At 37.0% G+C, this 19,254-nt stretch overlaps 1 protein-coding gene across 3 annotated transcripts; it reads right to left on the reverse strand.

The window, feature by feature from the left end:
* Nucleotides 1–369: 369 nt before the first annotated feature.
* On the reverse strand, nucleotides 370–17,479 carry LOC121775973 (MADS-box transcription factor 23-like). Of its 3 annotated transcripts, none has more exons than XM_042173090.1 (8): nucleotides 17,155–17,479; nucleotides 1,811–1,889; nucleotides 1,569–1,630; nucleotides 1,398–1,497; nucleotides 1,277–1,318; nucleotides 840–923; nucleotides 642–763; nucleotides 370–552 (listed from the first exon to the last, which is right to left on the reverse strand). In XM_042173090.1, the coding sequence occupies exons 1-8, from the start codon at nucleotides 17,334–17,336 to the stop codon at nucleotides 534–536; spliced, it is 690 nt and encodes a 229-aa protein (XP_042029024.1). In that variant the 5' UTR covers nucleotides 17,337–17,479; the 3' UTR covers nucleotides 370–533. The 3 variants fall into 3 exon arrangements, with proteins under 3 accessions (XP_042029024.1, XP_042029022.1, XP_042029025.1); XM_042173088.1 differs by having other exon boundaries at nucleotides 370–555; XM_042173091.1 differs by having other exon boundaries at nucleotides 517–559.
* Nucleotides 17,480–19,254: the final 1,775 nt, after the last annotated feature.

A 19,254-nucleotide genomic window follows, 5' to 3' on the forward strand; every position in this document is an offset into this window, starting at 1 on the left:
ATACAAGATAATTACGTCGTCTATTATTGTACACTTAATTTCCAACATTAATTTATCAATATTCGTCATCTAATTACTCCATGATATATTCACTGGTTGATAGATAAAAAACCAGTGAAATCTATCACCACGCCTGAAAATTTCAATGCAATTTTAGTCTCATTTGGGTCGGAATTTTAAATATAACCAAATTTTATAGAATATGGAGAAATTTGAATTTCACTACTATAAAAATTTCAGCGTTTTGGGTTAAAGAAAAAATCATGAAATTAAGTTTGTGATCGCGCTTGAGTTTGCAAGACAAAAAAGGCGAATGGCCAATATATAAATTCTTCAATAATTTCACAACACAAACAGCTGGTTTAATGATTAGTGAAATCCTGCGTAATTTATAATTAAGCACCAATTTGAAAAGATGGAAGCTTTCACATACCAACCAAGTACATCCATTTCTATAGTAAATCAGAATACAATACAAAAGTATTTGTTTTAAACTAAAAAACAGTTCAATCAACCCTTTCGATGCACATAGTTCATCTCCAAACCAGCTCACTGCTATCTCCAAATCATAAAATCACAAAAATTATTTGGATTGCAAAAGTGAATGATTCATAATGAAATGAGTTAGTATTAAAGAAAACCTTGATTGAGTAGAAGTGGATTGCGGCCGAGGCTGGCTCAGTTGAAGCTGTATGGGTGCATAATCATATAGAGCCAAGCCACTTTGAACCTCAAAGGGGCTGTGATTTTCTGCACCATAAGCCTGCACACATCAGGCAATAAAATTATATCAAAATTAGTTTCTTTTACCAATTAATCAACCAATTTATTATAATTACCTTTGTATACAAGTCCTTGTTTTGTTGTTCAATAAGTTTCACCTTCTTATACAGCTGAATGTTTTCTTCATGGATCAATTGTCCCTGAAATTACTTTCAAAATCTTAATTCATCATAAGGCAGAATTAATTCATCAATGTATACATGATTGTTGTATCCATAATCTTAAAGATGGTAATCGAGAGAGGTAGAGAAAGATTGGACATACATTTGTAACGATAAAGTGTAGAGAGAAAATATTTCTTATGTATTTGTTGTTGTGTTTGAACTACTCATCTCCCTAGTATTTATAGGGATTTTGAGACTTTTCAACTACACAATTAATGAGACTTGGAACTCTACTTTACTAGGAACTATACAGCCTTGAATGTACTCTACGAACTTCCACTATAATAAATAGTGGGCGGCCACTTATGTCTTGTATTTCCAACACATACCTTTCGACTTAGCTGTTGAATCTCGTCACTTAATATTTGTTCCTGTAGTAATAAATTTGTAAGACAAATACTACTGAAATCAAGTGTTTAGTTTGGAAGTGAATATATATGTATATGAAACCTTTTTCATACGAACGCCTCGCAAGCTCAGCTCTAGTTGCTCTTCTATCCTTTGAAGATCTTTGACGCTCAGTCCATAAAGCTCTTCCCCCATTAATTTCCTGTCTTACTTTCTATGTCAATCCAAATTTATCATTTTCTTAGTTAATTTTACTTCAAGCCTTAAACGTACCGATGATTTTCCTGCAGATCACCCAACTGTTGCCTTAGGGTTGCTGCTTCTCTTTGCCAAAACTAGTAAATTTACAAAAGATTAAACATGAAAATCTAAGTTAATTAAAAATGCATCAAATATAATCACAGCTTCTTTAACATATAGTTAAATTACATTCAATTAACTCATATTTATCTCATTGATAAAAATCAAACAAATCTAATGAAGTAGAAGATGCTAATTTAGTGGCAGAATCTTACCTTGATCTCGGATCCCGGATTAAGGAGCTGTTGCTGATCCTCTTTTGCCTTAGTGTAACGCTCTATAACCGATTTCATGCTGCAAGGCAAAATAATACATATGATAGAAAATGCATCAACATTTGACAATAAAACCACGAATAGATATTTGCATCTATCACCATTTGATCACTTAAATTTGCAATTTATCAGTAATTACTTCTGACAAAATGGAAATTAAGGTACCATCTTTATCAAGCCCTAGAAATGAAGTGATTATTTAAACTTGGTTCGAAACTGCACGAAATGACAGAAGATAAAGCTTTTCCAAGTTTATGATTTGGAGGTATATGACTCGATGTATACATCTGCATTCAAAGCTACTAAATTTTATATTTCTCCTAAACTTTAAACTATTTTAAACATAAAAGGAGTAATTTAGCTAGGGATGATCTTAATTATCAACTTACAATACAGTCAAAGATTAATGGAACAGTATTATAGTCTTTCTAGGTCAGCCTGTTATATTTGTTGTATATTAATCAGTATTAAATTTACATGCACTCATTTTCAGTACACTTTTAGATGTGTATAACCATAGCCTATAGCTAGGGGGAATTGTATTCTCAATAGATCTAACACTATATAGCATAATGAGAACAGCTTGAATAAGGAAACCAATGTTGGAGCATAAGGAAACAGGTTATTGTATTGTACTATTATAGAAGTAATGCTAAGGAATTGTATACTTGTAGAACAACAAGTTGATGTATAATGCTCAAACTAAACCTTATGTTCTCAAATAAATGATAACTTGATGTGGTTCATGAGGGAAGAATGGTCAAGAAAAAGATCCGCGCACAAACACATACATAGAAGCAAATGTAGATGTGGAATAATTAGTTTAGGAGTAGGTGTCCCATGAGCTTAATTTCCTCAAAAGATACTGATAATTAAAGCTTAGAGTCCAATTTCACGAGAGAAATTAAGATAAGTGGATGTGAAAGATGATGGATGATGATGATGATCAGCCTACCGTTTAGTGGAATTTGTGGAGGGTAGGCCATGCTATATTATAACACACTAGTGCTCATTACAACATCTGTGGATGCTGCATAACATTATTGACACCAAATATTCTATATTAAATGCATTGAGTGAGTGTATGTGTGTGGGTACTATACAAGCAACTATAACAAAAAAATAATGACTTACCAGATAAGGTAAAATTTCATATAAAACATTTGAAACTTAGGATTAAGTGATGTTTCTTCATCAGGTGACACCGAATTTGGGGTTTAACAATTAAATAATTTCTAAAAGTTTTTTTAATTAAATTTTTATGGGTAATAATTGTTCAAATATGATTGGTAGACAGCAAGTTGATCGATGGAGTATTGGGAAATGAGATAAGTACTAATAGAACTTATGGTAAAACACAATTAACATTAAGCAAATGTTTGGATGCTATATTGGTTTCCTTTTACTATCTTATAATAGTAGTATACAGTACCTAGTATGGTCTTCTTCAAGATAAGGTAAATATCAAGACAGTTGGCAAAGAAAAAGAAAACATAATATATTGCTTATGAAATTAGAATATGTTAAACAATATGTAAATGGAGAATTGTAAAAACAAACAATATACTAAAGCTATATACCAAAAAAAAAACTACCTAGTTCAAATATTAACATTGAGTTTCTTTTCTAAAAAAGCTCAAGATCAAATGCCAGAAGACATTATCATTGATTTCTATTTTCTGAATATCCAATGATGATATTAATGAACAGGTAATAAAGTTATCTAAATCTTAGAACTGAGTCCCCATTTCTAAATAAATCCAAAGGGTTACATACAGCATATATTAAAGCTCTTGTTAGGGGGCTTTAAATTGTAGGGACTAATTCATCTCTATCTACAACTTTAATAATGTAACAGATTAATGTTATAATAATAAATAATTAATACAGTAAAAGTTACCATAATACTTAACGTTTTAACCATATATAGGAACTTTAAATGTAATCTTTCTGGTGTTAATTTACCTAACAAACAATATAATTATAAAGTTGTGTGCATGCACCGTCCAACTAAAGGCTAAATGGTTGATTCCAATCAATGCTATTATCTTTAACTCGTGACAACACAAGACAAAAGAGATTTGATTGAGGTGTCTGATTTTAATGCAATAGAGAATGTACCAATACGTTATCTTCTCCTCTAATAAAACCTTAAACTATCTCAGGGGCTCATGGATTTACCTAAACTACCAATCACGAGTTTGATGCAAGCCAACCAAATTGTTTCCTCCCATCAAACAAGAGCCAACTCCAAAAAGAACTATTTGATAAATGCAAGTAGCTTCATTTATTTATTTATGGAACTTGAAGCTCCAAAATCAATAATTTGAAAGTGTTAGCAAAAAGCGATTTTCAAGGTGTATATATATACAACAAGGGTAGGCTATCTAGAGTTAACTTACACAATGTTTATACTTAAAACACATATACACATGACTTTCCTTACTAAAACATCATATTCTACATAATTATATATAGGAGTATTATAACAAATATTATTACACAATTATATTTACTCTCTTTCCTTTTGTAATGTATCACATGAAGAAAGATTAAATGAGCAACTTGGATCCTCTATTGCCATATAGCATGGCATCTTACATTGTACTCAAGATAATTAACATATATCAATATTAATGATTTATGATTAATATATGGAAAATATGTCTTCTAACATCTCAGAATCTTGAACCCTATAGATTGCCACATGTCGTCCATCTACGGATGCAATAAACATATCACACAAATTGACTATAGATGATCTTATATACTGCTACTATACATCTTACTCGAGTATATACCATTGCCTTACAATTTTGGAATAGTCACACATATCATTCTTGGCATCTTACAAGACATTACGGGATACAAAGTATTACTCTCCCCCTTGAACTGCTATACAAGAGAACATAAATAGATACTACGACCTAGCTATATATAGCCCTCTGAAAATAGAGAAATATAGAGCTTTATATGCTTGCTACTTGACAAACTCTTGAAAGATGGATAGATTCGGTAAACAATGGTATCTTATTCGACAAATCGTCACGCGCTAACAAAAAGAGAGCTTGAAAGATTTGTCTTTATAAATAGAGGATTGTTCCATCCAACTTGTTATTCAACTCAGATCTTATTGTTTAAGTTTGTAACATGATAGTATTTCATTTCATTACTATCATATCATCTTCATATGATTGAACTATTAGCTACTCCTCAAGAAACCATAGAAAATATACATCATATATCTATTTCATTAATTTCTTCGTAATCAATGATTAACTTAGATATAAGACGAAAATTTCATACTATATAACTCTACAAGTTAAAGAGTTATCTGAAAAATATTAGACTTATCATACACAAAACTTAATACTATATGTGTAACGCCCCACTTTTTGAACCCTAGTTTTCGAACCCTAAGACGTTGTATTTATTGCTTTGATTGCAGGAATTAAATGGCGATTTATTATGTGTTTGTTTTGGTGACCTAATTTTGTTTTGACCAAGTCAAATTCGTTGATGTTATGACGTGTTATAATTAATTGATGTGGAATGAAATGTTGCGATGAATTATATTATTTTGGGGAGTGAGATTTAATTAGAGGCATAAATAATTACCCTGCCTTTTTATTGAGAAAATTCGACCACTACTATTTTTAAGGAGAGGAATTCTATTTTGTTGGATTTAATTATTTGATTGGGATAATTATCCAATTAAATCCAAAGCCTAATTACCCTATTTAATTCTTGATAAAAATCGGCCCCACTATTATTCCTAAGGAGATTTCGAAATCTCCTAGCTTTTGGGAGAAGAAATTATTCATTTATTTTTTTGATCCATAAATTATTCCTTTCCATGTTTTAATTGGAATATCCTAGCAAATCTTTCTATATCTTTATTTATTAAAGATTGGAAATTATTCCTTGTGGGAGGAATTGAATAACACGCCTATTTCCATAATATTTGGGAGGATTTTTATTAATTTTCTTGCTCCGTATTATTCTGCTCCGTGAAAATACAAAATAAAATCATAGGCTAATAAATTAGCCATGATTTTCGAAATCTCTCTCTTTTCTTCTCCCCAAAGTCACGTTAATTCCACCCCACAATCTTCCCTAATCTCTATCAAAATATTCATGTCATTAATCCTCCAAATTCCTAATTAATTGGAGATTCTATTCTAACCTTATAAAATACTCCTAACCTAAACCTAGCCTCTCATCACACGCCTCCCACTTCACTACACACGCCCCCTCCCCTTTTCATCTCCTCCCACACTTGTTCTTCCATTCACTCAAGATCATAACAATTTTCCAAGAGATTGTTGAAGAACCAAGGTTTTAATTGCTTCCTACCGATTATTTCGTCCAAGAAAAGGTACATTCAAACCCATATTCTTCAATCCTCTCCATCTAGACTTTCTTTGACTCCCTCATGCATGTAGAGAGTGTAGGGAATGCCGATCTAAGGGTTTGATCGGTGGGAATGTGTAATCGTTTGTGTGAGTACGTTTTGATTGCAATTGCTTGTTGATTTATTGAATCCTCGGTGATTGATGTGCGATTTCATGAAAATATGTGTTTAAGGACTCTTGTGAGCATGATTTTATATCAAAACCATGAAAAGATTTATTTTGAATGAGTAGGGATAAACCCTAATTCGAATTGCTATCAATATGAAAATCTGTGATTTCTGAACAGTGTGTTCTGATGTATTTTTGACCAACCAAACGAACTCCGATTTGACCGATTCTTTTTCCTGTGTAAACTTCGTGATGTCTTCTATATTGTGTGTAAATTTCGACCCTTTTGGTTGAACGATGAATTTATGGTGAATTTTTAAAGTTGACTGCGCTTTTCTGCCGAAAACGTGTTTTCTCGACCAGTAGGTTGTGCTTTCTGTTTGACCGACCTAAAAAGGTTATTTTGACATTAAATTTAAACTGTAAGTTGTTTGATGAGTCTACTGCTTGGTCGTAAAGTTTTAGCCCCAACGGAAGTCGGATGATTTTTAGATAATTTTTACAAAAAGGTTGCGCAGAGCTGCCAGATCTCTACTTGGGTTAAACAACTATAATTGTATGCTTGAATGACATACATGAATTTACATATGTGATGAGGTGATGTGATATGCAAAGAAGTGTGATATGATGTGATTCCTATTGTTGAGCGGGAAAGGGGAATGATCTAGGACATGCATGATTTTAGTCCATGTTGATGACTAATTGGGAATACCTTATCTAAAGGTGAAAATTCGTGCGCTAAACGTGATATCAAAGGAAAAGCGAAACTTGAAATCTAAACGGTCGAGGTGGGCTTCTTTTCTACCCTACGATATGTGTGGGTTTTATTTTATTAAAATCTTTTACGTATGACTGTGGAGAGATAAGGGTGGTTTAAAGTGATTATCATGCCTGATTTGTTTTGACATGCCTATCTGATGTGGCTGTTGCCACTGTTATATAAATCGAATTCGGGTCCTCGTAGGGCCGAAAACCCTACGTGGATTAGTGTACACCTATGGTAGATCGTGTGCTAGCGTACGGGCTGGCCGGTCTAGTGACCTGGTTTGCGGCCGCATTCCTTGTCATGTATTGGCAGATATGGTTGATGACGATGGGGAAAAATGACTGCGCAGTCGCTATTTTGAACAATGGAAAATGTTTCGGTGCCTCGGGTCTTTTAATCTCAAACCCCGATGGTTACCTACGTATGGCATGATAATAATATGTACTCTTACTTAAAATGTTTTCGGCACGAGCCACTGAGTATTTTCAAAAGTACTCAGCCCTGCATATGTTTTCTCTATGTGCAGGTTGAGCAGCGACGAGCGGTTGGTGGTGTTGAGCAGGAATTAATAATAAACTATGGTCGTTTTGAAACTCTGAGTGTCGTCGTGTCTTCACACATGACGTCACTCTTCTCTTGGATGCTTCCGCTGGGATATTTTCTTTACTTGTTTTTACTTAACTATGAATCTTTTTGATTAAATGTTGAAAACTCGTTACTCTTTTATTAATGTCAAACCTTTGGTCTTTTTACTTATCTTAATATAAATGCTTTTGGTCGTTTATTTATTAAACTTAAATTCTTAGTCAAACTTTTATTGAAACCCTAGCCTTCTATGCCCGTTCTTTAAAACCCCTTTAAGTCGCGATCGCCCGCTTTTATTAACCCTAGAGGGCGGGCGTGACAGTTTGGTATCAGAGCCTCAGTTCTTTCCACTCTGGACCCAAGAGTCTTTTTGAGTCAAAATCTATGCATGTGTAATTTGGCTAAATGATAAACATCGGAAGCTCAACACCACAACTCGTCCCTGCCCAACCAAGAAGAATGAGGTAATAAGTATCTTGATTTATATTGATCTGAAACTGTGAAATGTTGTAAATTGCGATGGGAATATTACTCTTGTGAGAATGAAATTATTTCGATGGGAATCGAAGATAATATGACGTCTTGGAAAATGTTGTTTGAAGTGTGGGATGATGAAATTACATGGATATGAAATTGCTTGATACGACTATGCCAAAAAAAAAAAAAAAAAAATTGTTTGAATATTTTTGTGCACACCCCGATAAGGAAAATCGGCGAATATGTGATTAGACTTCTATGAGTCTGGATAGATGAAACTCTAAATGATTGAAATTTCATGAATTGTGAAACGTAAAGTATGCGTGTGATTACTTGATTGTACTATGAAAAAAAAAAAAAAAAAAAAAAAAACAAAAAAAAAAAAAACACTGGTGGGAAATAAGTAAATACTACGGCTCTTGGAAAATGTTGTGAAGATATGAACCGTGAGACACTATGAGATTATACAATTGCTTTTGTTTAACCGTGAGGTATGATGGCGTTGATTGTGCAATATATGTACGACGTTATGTGGTGAAAATTCATGACCGATGAAGTACGAGGCATCGTATAGAACCACTATTAAGGGGAATGTGGAACTTTTGAACCTTGTTGCAAACGTAGGAGCCATATGAAGCTTGAGTTAGGTAATGATCATATATACGTGAAGTACGAGGCTTCAAGCTATGCTTGAAAGTATAGAGTGCCTAAGAGGTAGGCCAGACTAAACGTGCTAGAACTTAGTTGTAAGTTGACAACTGCAATATCACTTTCCTGAGTGATAAAAACAACGAAAAATATATATTTCGAACTTTGGTGTATCCTCACAATGGCGAGATCATACCTAAGATCTAATTAAACTATGCAGTCTTGCATACCATGCCAAAATGGCTATGCGACACAAATGCGATGACGTTTACGACACCTTAAGACCACGTGTACAGCGGCAATGCTTTTCGAAAACTATGTGGCATGGCAAGAAGACTTTGAAGATGCGACAATCAAAAGAAATGTTATTAATTTCGACGATACGATGAATCTCAACTTGGAATCCACGATTCCATAGAATGATGTTACCACGTTCAAGCTCGCGAAAAATGTGCGAGGGAGTACAACCCTCATAGCTAGAATGAACGATATTTAAATCAACAGTACTTACTTGGATTCTAAATTCCTTTCGGGACGTTTTAAATAAACGTGAGCCCTTGACTATTTAAACACCTTGGTTGACTCCCAATTTGCAAGTAATGCCCATTGTACTCTCTTCATCGAGTTATGACTCGCTTTCAGTTCTTGAAAAATTTGTACTTGCCTTCGTAACCTCGGACATCTTGATTAATCGTCTTCTTTGATTCATTTTTCGTAAGGACAATATTTTGACCTTATGAACTTCCGTCATTGAACTTCATTCCTAAGGTCGTTTGCAGTTATGACCTTCAGTATAATCACACCTCCGGTCCTATTTTCTTCAAAGGATGGAATAATCTTCTTGGAACTACTGGTTCATCTCTTTATTTTGTAATCATGTATGTGGCAAGTTCTTTCTTGCAGAAGTGAAATTCTTTTTAGCTCGGTTTCACTACATATATTGTTTCATACTCAATGATTTTTCTTTCTGCAACACCAAGTTAAGGCCATCCTGTTCCCTTCTTCCTTAACGGGTTAATCGTGTTAAATTTCTGAAAAGTTCCATTCACTTTGAGTTGTCTTTAACAAACCCGCGGACCCATTGATGTGATCTCATCTTTTCCAATAACATGATGTGGTTGAACCATCATTTGTACTACTTCATGACATTTGCCCATGTTTCTAAATCCTGCCGCGACTGAATATTTTTTTTGGCCTTGATATGTTGAACGATATCATTCATTGCTGTCCGGAATTTTTGCAAATTATGATCTAGCAGTCGGCTATGGAATTTGAGAATTTTTGCAGTTTCATCCTGTTTCCATGACCCATCTCATGTTCTTTCGAGCTCTCATCAGAAGTAAATTCTCAAATCTCTATGGGTTTTATTTGATACCTCTAAAACCATTTGATTCTCAGAATGGACGTTTTGAGTCCAATGGAGCTCAATCATTGCATTCATGTTCTTGTTTACTTTATTAATTTTGGAGCCTTCCCGACTAAAGACATCCTTAAAAATGTTGCAACAATTTGAAATCTGTTCATATCCAAGTAAGACTGTTGGGTCAAATTTCGAATCCTTGATACTAGACGGTAGGAAAATGCAGTGGTCGACTCGGATATACACAAGGGATAAGTTTCTATAGTCAGACATGCTCAAAAATGACACACCAACCAGAAGCGTCGACATAACCGACAAGATACATATATGCGTGAACGATCGATTGGACGATAAGCGAATAATGAATATGAGAAGATGTATTTACGGTCACCATCGTGCGAGGAAATTGTACAGGGAGTACGAGCCCCTTCATAGAGTTTATTGCACAAAATAAATATCGTCAACGAGGAAGAACCTATGAAAGGTGACGAGAAAGAGCCACGTGACGGCGATACGATCGAGAAAAAATGTGTGATAATACCATGAATATTAGAAAAAAAAAAATCGTGTGGAAGTTGGAAGACAAAAAGAGAAGAGTTAATAGAAATTTTCATGGGAGAACTTAAGTTAGTCGCTCACGATTTGCAAGTTATGGCGATGAGGGATATCGACGTAATTCTAGGAATGGTTTGGTTAACCACGAATTTTTGCGACGATTCGTTTTAAGGAGAGACAGATATCTCTACAAGCCCCGGGCAAGGAACCCACCTTATGCTATGGAATTTTGATGAACCGGCGAGCATCTATCATCTCCGCGCTTCAAGCTAGTACGTTGGTGAGGTAAGGACATCCCGCTTATCTCGTCTATCTACAAGGAGATGAGAAAGGAGAAAAGAAAATGGAAAACGTAGCCGTCGTGCAGGAATTTCCGGACGTCGCTCCTGAAGCTTTGCCTGGACCACCGCCAGATCGGCAATTGGAGTTCACAATCAATCTAGCACCAGGGTCGGCACCTGTATCTAAGGCACCATACAGAATGGCGCCTAAGGAGTTAGAAGAACTCAAGATACAGCTCCAAGAGCTTATGGACCTGGGATTTATTAGACCCAGTGTTTCACCATGGGGCGCGCCGGTGCTTTTGTGAAAAAGAAGGATGGATCAATGAGGATGTGCATCGACTATAGAGAGTTGAACAAGATGACCCTCAAGAACAAATATCCACTGCCAAGGATAGATGACCTATTCGATCAACTTCGAAGAGCCGGTGTGTTCTCTAAGATGGACTTGAGGTCCGGGTACCATCAGTTGAGAGTCCGAAGAGAGAACATACCGAAGACGGCTTTTCGTACGAGATATGGTCACTATGAGTTTGTCGTGATGCCGTTTGGTTTGACGAATGCACCCGCGGTATTCATGGACTAGATGAATCGAGTGTTTCATCCCTACTTGGATAAGTTTGTCTTGGTGTTCATTGATGACGTGCTTGTGTACTCGAAGAACGAGAAGGAGCACGAGAAACATCTACGAATCGCCTTGGAAACTTTGAGGAACGAGAAGTTGTACGCCAAATTCAGCAAGTCCGAGTTTTGGCTAAAGGAAGTAAAATTTCCTTGGTCACATCGTGTCGAAAGAAGGAATTCGAGTAGATCCCGCTAAGGTTGAGGCGGTGCAACAGTGGAAAGCACCTTCAACACCAAACGAGATTCGGAGTTTTCTAGGTTTGGCGGGATACTATCGAAGGTTTATAGAAGGGTTCTCCAAGATAGCGAGACCTATGACACAACAACTCAAGAAGGGAGTGAAAGTCAGTTGAACTCCCGAGTGCGAGGCTAGTTTCCAACTCTTGAAGGAGAAGCTAACTAGTGCACCAATCTTAGCTGTACCGGAACCTGGAGTGAACTACGTGGTATACACGGACGCTTCGAAGGTGGGACTTGGATGTGTGTTGATGCAAAACAACAAGGTGATTGCTTACGCATCCCGGCAATTGAGGCCGCACGAGTTGAACTACCCAACCCACGATTTGGAGTTAGCAGCAGTGGTACACGCCTTAAAGATATGGAGACATCATCTCTACGGAGTTCGATGTGAGATCTTTACGGACCACAAGAGCCTGAAATACTTCTTCGAGCAAAAGGATTTAAATATGCGACAACGAAGGTGGCTCGAATTGGTGAAGGACTACGATTGTGGCATAAATTACCACCCCGGAAAGGCAAATGTAGTGGCAGATGCCTTGAGTCGGAAGAGTCATTCCCAACTAGCCACTTTTCTCACCAAGGAAGAAAGCTTGGTCCGCGAGTTTTGTAAGATGCGTTTGGAAGTGGTGAGAGCACCGGAAACGGTGGAAGCGCGAATCGCCACTTTAGTTGTTAAGCCTGATCTAAGGACAAGAATCGTTGAAGCGCAACGAATGGATGCGAAACTAGAGGAAGTTCGTATAGAAGTGCGAACCGGCGAATCTGGACGCTTTAGCGAAGAAGGTGACAACGCGCTTACCTTCCAAGGAAGACTGTGCATACGGGACGACGAAGAACTTAAAAACGAGGTGATGAGCGAAGCTCACGAGACCCCTTATACCGCCCACCCAGGAAGTACGAAAATATACCAAGACTTGAAGAAGTCCTTTTGGTGGAATGGTATGAAGAGGGATATAGCGGCCTTCATGGAGCGCTGCTTAGCCTGCCAACAGGTGAAGGCTCTACATCAACGACCGTATGGGAAGTTGCAACCACTAGAAATCCCCGAGTGGAAGTGGGAGCACATTGCCATGGACTTTGTGACAGCCTTGCCAAAGACGCAAAGAGGGAATACTGCCATCTGGGTAGTTATAGACCGACTCACCAAGAGTGCGCACTTCATACCGATACCCATAACCTATGGATCTAACAAGCTAGCTCAAGTGTACATAAAAGAAATAGTGCGACTACATGGAGTCCCCGTGACGATCACGTCTGACCGTGACCCGAAATTTACGTCAAGATTTTGGATCAGCCTATAACGTGAGCTAGGCACTCGACTGAACTTCAGCACGGCTTTTCACCCGCAGACGGATGGGCAATCCGAGCGAACGATCCAAACCCTCGAGGATATGTTAAGAGCCGTGGTGCTAGACCGAGGAGGGAGTTGGGAGTCCGCACTCCCATTGATCGAATTCACCTACAACAACAGCTTCCAGGCAACGATAAATATGGCGCCGTACGAAGCCTTGTACGGGAGAAAGTGTAGATCCCCGCTCTACTGGGACGAAGTTGGTGAGAGAAGGGTACTCGGGCCCTACGCAGTCGAAGAAATGGTTGGAATCGTCCGACAAATTCGTGCAAGGATAAAAGAAGCTCAAGACAGACAAAAGCCTTACGCGGATGTACGACGAACCGACTTACAATTTCAAGCTGGCGACAAGGTCTTTCTCAAGGTATCCCCGTCGAAAGGGATAACGCGTTTTGGTGTCAAGGGAAAACTAAAACCGCGATTCGTTGGACCTTATGAAATCCTTGAAGGAGTGGGTCCTGTTGCATACCGCTTGGCGCTACCTCCAAGCCTCGGGAACGTGCATAACGTCTTTCATGTGTCGCAGTTACGGAAATATGTGTTTGACCCAAAACACGTGATTCACTACCAAGAAGTCGCGTTGAACCCGGACTTGAGCTATGAGGAGAAACCCCAAACGATTTTAGACCGAAAGGTCCAGAACGTGAGAAATAAGCAAGTTGCCTACGTGAAGGTACAGTGGAGAAACCACGGGCACGAGGAAGCCACGTGGGAGCTTGAGGACAAGATGATGGAGTTATACCCAGAACTCTTCCTATGAGAGTACCAAATTTCGGGACGAAATTTCTTTTAAGAGTGGTAGGATGTAACGCCCCACTTTTTGAACCCTAGTTTTCGAACCCTAAGACGTTGTATTTATTGCTTTGATTGCAGGAATTAAATGGCGATTTATTATGTGTTTGTTTTGGTGACCTAATTTTGTTTTGACCAAGTCAAATTCGTTGATGTTATGACGTGTTATAATTAATTGATGTGGAATGAAATGTTGCGATGAATTATATTATTTTGGGGAGTGAGATTTAATTAGAGGCATAAATAATTACCCTGCCTTTTTATTGAGAAAATTCGACCACTACTATTTTTAAGGAGAGGAATTCTATTTTGTTGGATTTAATTATTTGATTGGGATAATTATCCAATTAAATCCAAAGCCTAATTACCCTATTTAATTCTTGATAAAAATCGGCCCCACTATTATTCCTAAGGAGATTTCGAAATCTCCTAGCTTTTGGGAGAAGAAATTATTCATTTATTTTTTTGATCCATAAATTATTCCTTTCCATGTTTTAATTGGAATATCCTAGCAAATCTTTCTATATCTTTATTTATTAAAGATTGGAAATTATTCCTTGTGGGAGGAATTGAATAACACGCCTATTTCCATAATATTTGGGAGGATTTTTATTAATTTTCTTGCTCCGTATTATTCTGCTCCGTGAAAATACAAAATAAAATCATAGGCTAATAAATTAGCCATGATTTTCGAAATCTCTCTCTTTTCTTCTCCCCAAAGTCACGTTAATTCCACCCCACAATCTTCCCTAATCTCTATCAAAATATTCATGTCATTAATCCTCCAAATTCCTAATTAATTGGAGATTCTATTCTAACCTTATAAAATACTCCTAACCTAAACCTAGCCTCTCATCACACGCCTCCCACTTCACTACACACGCCCCCTCCCCTTTTCATCTCCTCCCACACTTGTTCTTCCATTCACTCAAGATCATAACAATTTTCCAAGAGATTGTTGAAGAACCAAGGTTTTAATTGCTTCCTACCGATTATTTCGTCCAAGAAAAGGTACATTCAAACCCATATTCTTCAATCCTCTCCATCTAGACTTTCTTTGACTCCCTCATGCATGTAGAGAGTGTAGGGAATGCCGATCTAAGGGTTTGATCGGTGGGAATGTGTAATCGTTTGTGTGAGTACGTTTTGATTGCAATTGCTTGTTGATTTATTGAATCCTCGGTGATTGATGTGCGATTTCATGAAAATATGTGTTTAAGGACTCTTGTGAGCATGATTTTATATCAAAACCATGAAAAGATTTATTTTGAATGAGTAGGGATAAACCCTAATTCGAATTGCTATCAATATGAAAATCTGTGATTTCTGAACAGTGTGTTCTGATGTATTTTTGACCAACCAAACGAACTCCGATTTGACCGATTCTTTTTCCTGTGTAAACTTCGTGATGTCTTCTATATTGTGTGTAAATTTCGACCCTTTTGGTTGAACGATGAATTTATGGTGAATTTTTAAAGTTGACTGCGCTTTTCTGCCGAAAACGTGTTTTCTCGACCAGTAGGTTGTGCTTTCTGTTTGACCGACCTAAAAAGGTTATTTTGACATTAAATTTAAACTGTAAGTTGTTTGATGAGTCTACTGCTTGGTCGTAAAGTTTTAGCCCCAACGGAAGTCGGATGATTTTTAGATAATTTTTACAAAAAGGTTGCGCAGAGCTGCCAGATCTCTACTTGGGTTAAACAACTATAATTGTATGCTTGAATGACATACATGAATTTACATATGTGATGAGGTGATGTGATATGCAAAGAAGTGTGATATGATGTGATTCCTATTGTTGAGCGGGAAAGGGGAATGATCTAGGACATGCATGATTTTAGTCCATGTTGATGACTAATTGGGAATACCTTATCTAAAGGTGAAAATTCGTGCGCTAAACGTGATATCAAAGGAAAAGCGAAACTTGAAATCTAAACGGTCGAGGTGGGCTTCTTTTCTACCCTACGATATGTGTGGGTTTTATTTTATTAAAATCTTTTACGTATGACTGTGGAGAGATAAGGGTGGTTTAAAGTGATTATCATGCCTGATTTGTTTTGACATGCCTATCTGATGTGGCTGTTGCCACTGTTATATAAATCGAATTCGGGTCCTCGTAGGGCCGAAAACCCTACGTGGATTAGTGTACACCTATGGTAGATCGTGTGCTAGCGTACGGGCTGGCCGGTCTAGTGACCTGGTTTGCGGCCGCATTCCTTGTCATGTATTGGCAGATATGGTTGATGACGATGGGGAAAAATGACTGCGCAGTCGCTATTTTGAACAATGGAAAATGTTTCGGTGCCTCGGGTCTTTTAATCTCAAACCCCGATGGTTACCTACGTATGGCATGATAATAATATGTACTCTTACTTAAAATGTTTTCGGCACGAGCCACTGAGTATTTTCAAAAGTACTCAGCCCTGCATATGTTTTCTCTATGTGCAGGTTGAGCAGCGACGAGCGGTTGGTGGTGTTGAGCAGGAATTAATAATAAACTATGGTCGTTTTGAAACTCTGAGTGTCGTCGTGTCTTCACACATGACGTCACTCTTCTCTTGGATGCTTCCGCTGGGATATTTTCTTTACTTGTTTTTACTTAACTATGAATCTTTTTGATTAAATGTTGAAAACTCGTTAATCTTTTATTAATGTCAAACCTTTGGTCTTTTTACTTATCTTAATATAAATGCTTTTGGTCGTTTATTTATTAAACTTAAATTCTTAGTCAAACTTTTATTGAAACCCTAGCCTTCTATGCCCGTTCTTTAAAACCCCTTTAAGTCGCGATCGCCCGCTTTTATTAACCCTAGAGGGCGGGCGTGACAATATGACTATCTTCCACTAAGATGTCCAAAAATACTAAAAATAAGTTCAAAATAAAAGTATCGAGCATCCAATTTTGAATCTTTGATTTAATTAGTCTATCATACACAAAATTCCATGCAAAAAATGGTCATAAACAATTAATCAAGATTGATTTGAAGTACATATTTATCTTTAATTTCTTGATGTTATTGTAGGTTGGAGATGGAAACAGAAATCACACATTGAGCATTCTTGATTTAGAGAGAAAGCAAACCTGGTATTTGAAAATTCATAGAGTTTGCCAGTGCTCGAAAATATAATAACTCCAACATGTGCATCACATAGAATGGCAAGTTCCTTAGCCTTCTTCAACAATCCGCTTCGCCTCTTAGAAAACGTCACTTGCCTGCTCGTTGAGTTATCGATCCTCTGAATCACGATCTTCCCCCTCCCCATTTTTCTTCTTTCTAGGGTTTCTTCCTTGTTCCCAATTGTTGGATCTAAAACCCCCAGCTAGGGCTAAAAGATGGAATAAAGAAAAGAAAAAGAAAAGGTTACTTTTGTTGAGCTTAGAGATGAAGTCTGCAAATCAAAGGGGTGAGAAATTTTATTTGAGGCTGATATTGAAGTCAAGACAAGCCCTTTTTATAGAATTTGTTAATTGCTTTGTATAGTTTTGGATTCCAAAACTATCTTTTGGGTTCTTAATTTAGAATAGTGGAGAACTCGAGGACCAATCTATAATTATAAAATTGAAAAAGCAAGGGTAGTTTAATGGCGCCGTCGCCTTATAAGGCAGTGACACGTGGGGAATCCTAAATATTTCTATAACAGGAAAAACTTTATTCCAATTTAAGTAACTTTAAAACCTTAAACTTAACAGACCCATGAAAGCTTTGGGCAGACATTTCAGAGATTTGCTATTGATTCTTTTGGCATTTTTCACATCTTTCGAAGTCATTTTGAACTGCCAAGTGACATACCTCCTTAGGGCATCCACTACGCGGCGCGCCACCGTCCAGCGTTCCATCGCGGAGGGACGGAACGCTCGCGCGACGCGTTGTGACACGCCGTCCCGTCCCGCTCCCGCGGCCCGTGCCTGCGAGACACGGGACAGGCTGTCACGCCACGCGCCGTGGCGACGTGGCGCGCCCCTGCGCCATGCGTGACGCCCACTCGCCGGCCCGCGAGTGGGCGTCGTCACGCTGACGCAATAAATCAATTTATTTAAAAAAATACTTTTTATTTATAAAAATTATTTTTATATTTAAAAACAATTTTAACAAATAAATAAATACAAGAAATTCATAACAGCCACATATATTTGATGGGCTTGCGAATTTATGAAACTCATTCTTGGTTGCTTCTCTTTTAAAGAGACAACCTTGAATGTTTTATGTTCCACTTTCGATGTGGGACAAAGTCATTCTTGGTTGCTTCTCTTTTATATAGACAACCTTGAATGTTTTATGTTCCACTTTCGATGTGGGACAAAGTCATTCATGGTTTCTTTTCTTTTATAGAGACAACATTGAATGTTTTATGTTTCACTTTCGGTGTGGGACAAAGTCATTCTTGGTTGCTTCTCTTTTAAAGAGACAACCTTGAATGTTTTACGTTTCACTTTCGATGTGGGACAAAGTCATTCTTGGTTGCTTCTCTTTTATAGAGACAACCTTGAATGTTTTATATTTCACTTTCGATGTGGGACAAAGTCATTCTTGGTTGCTTCTCTTTTATAGAGACAACCTTGAATGTTTTATGTTCCACTTTCGATGTGGGACAAAGTCATTCTTTGTTGCTTCTCTTTTATAGAGACAACCTTGAATGTTTTATGTTTCACTTTCGATGTGGGATAAAATCATTCTTGGTTGTTCTTCTTTTATAGAGACATCCTTGAATGTTTTATGTTTCATTTTCGATGTGGGACAAAATCATTCTTGGTTGTTTCTCTTTTATAGAGACATCCAAGAATGATTTTGTCCCACATCGAAAGTGAAACATAAAACATTCAAGGATGTCCATATAAAATTGTATTTTAAATTATGTCATTTTTATTTTTTTTAAGATTTTAATTATATTTTTTTTAAATTTTAAGTTGTATTTTTATTTTATGCTGTAATGTTATTTTAATTTTAATGAAGTGTGTTTGTTTTAATTGAATTATGTTAGAAAAAAAATAAAAAATGAAATTGAATGAATAGTAATTTAAGGGACGGAATAAGGGACGGAGCGTTGCAGGTTCCGTCCCTTTGTTAAGGGATGGAGGAATAAAGTTTAGTGGGGCCCTCAAATAGTAGTTTAAGGGACGGTGGGGGGACAACGTAATGAATGCTCTTACGGCTAGGCTTTTTATAATTTTTCCCTTTGTTAT

This window comes from Salvia splendens, chromosome 18, assembly GCF_004379255.2.
Source record: "Salvia splendens isolate huo1 chromosome 18, SspV2, whole genome shotgun sequence".
Classification (NCBI taxonomy): Eukaryota; Viridiplantae; Streptophyta; class Magnoliopsida; order Lamiales; family Lamiaceae; genus Salvia; species Salvia splendens.

Bases quoted from the DNA above. Each gene is read 5' to 3' on its own strand.
- LOC121775973 (XM_042173088.1), bottom strand. From the start codon at position 17,336: ATGGGGAGGGGGAAGATCGTGATTCAGAGGATCGATAACTCAACGAGC. The intron at 1,498-1,568 runs GTACGTTTAAGG...AAAGTAAGACAG, and splicing joins GATCTGCAGGAAAATCATCG to GAAATTAATGGGGGAAGAGC. The intron at 556-641 runs GTTTTCTTTAAT...ATTTGGAGATAG, and splicing joins TCCACTTCTACTCAATCAAG to CAGTGAGCTGGTTTGGAGAT.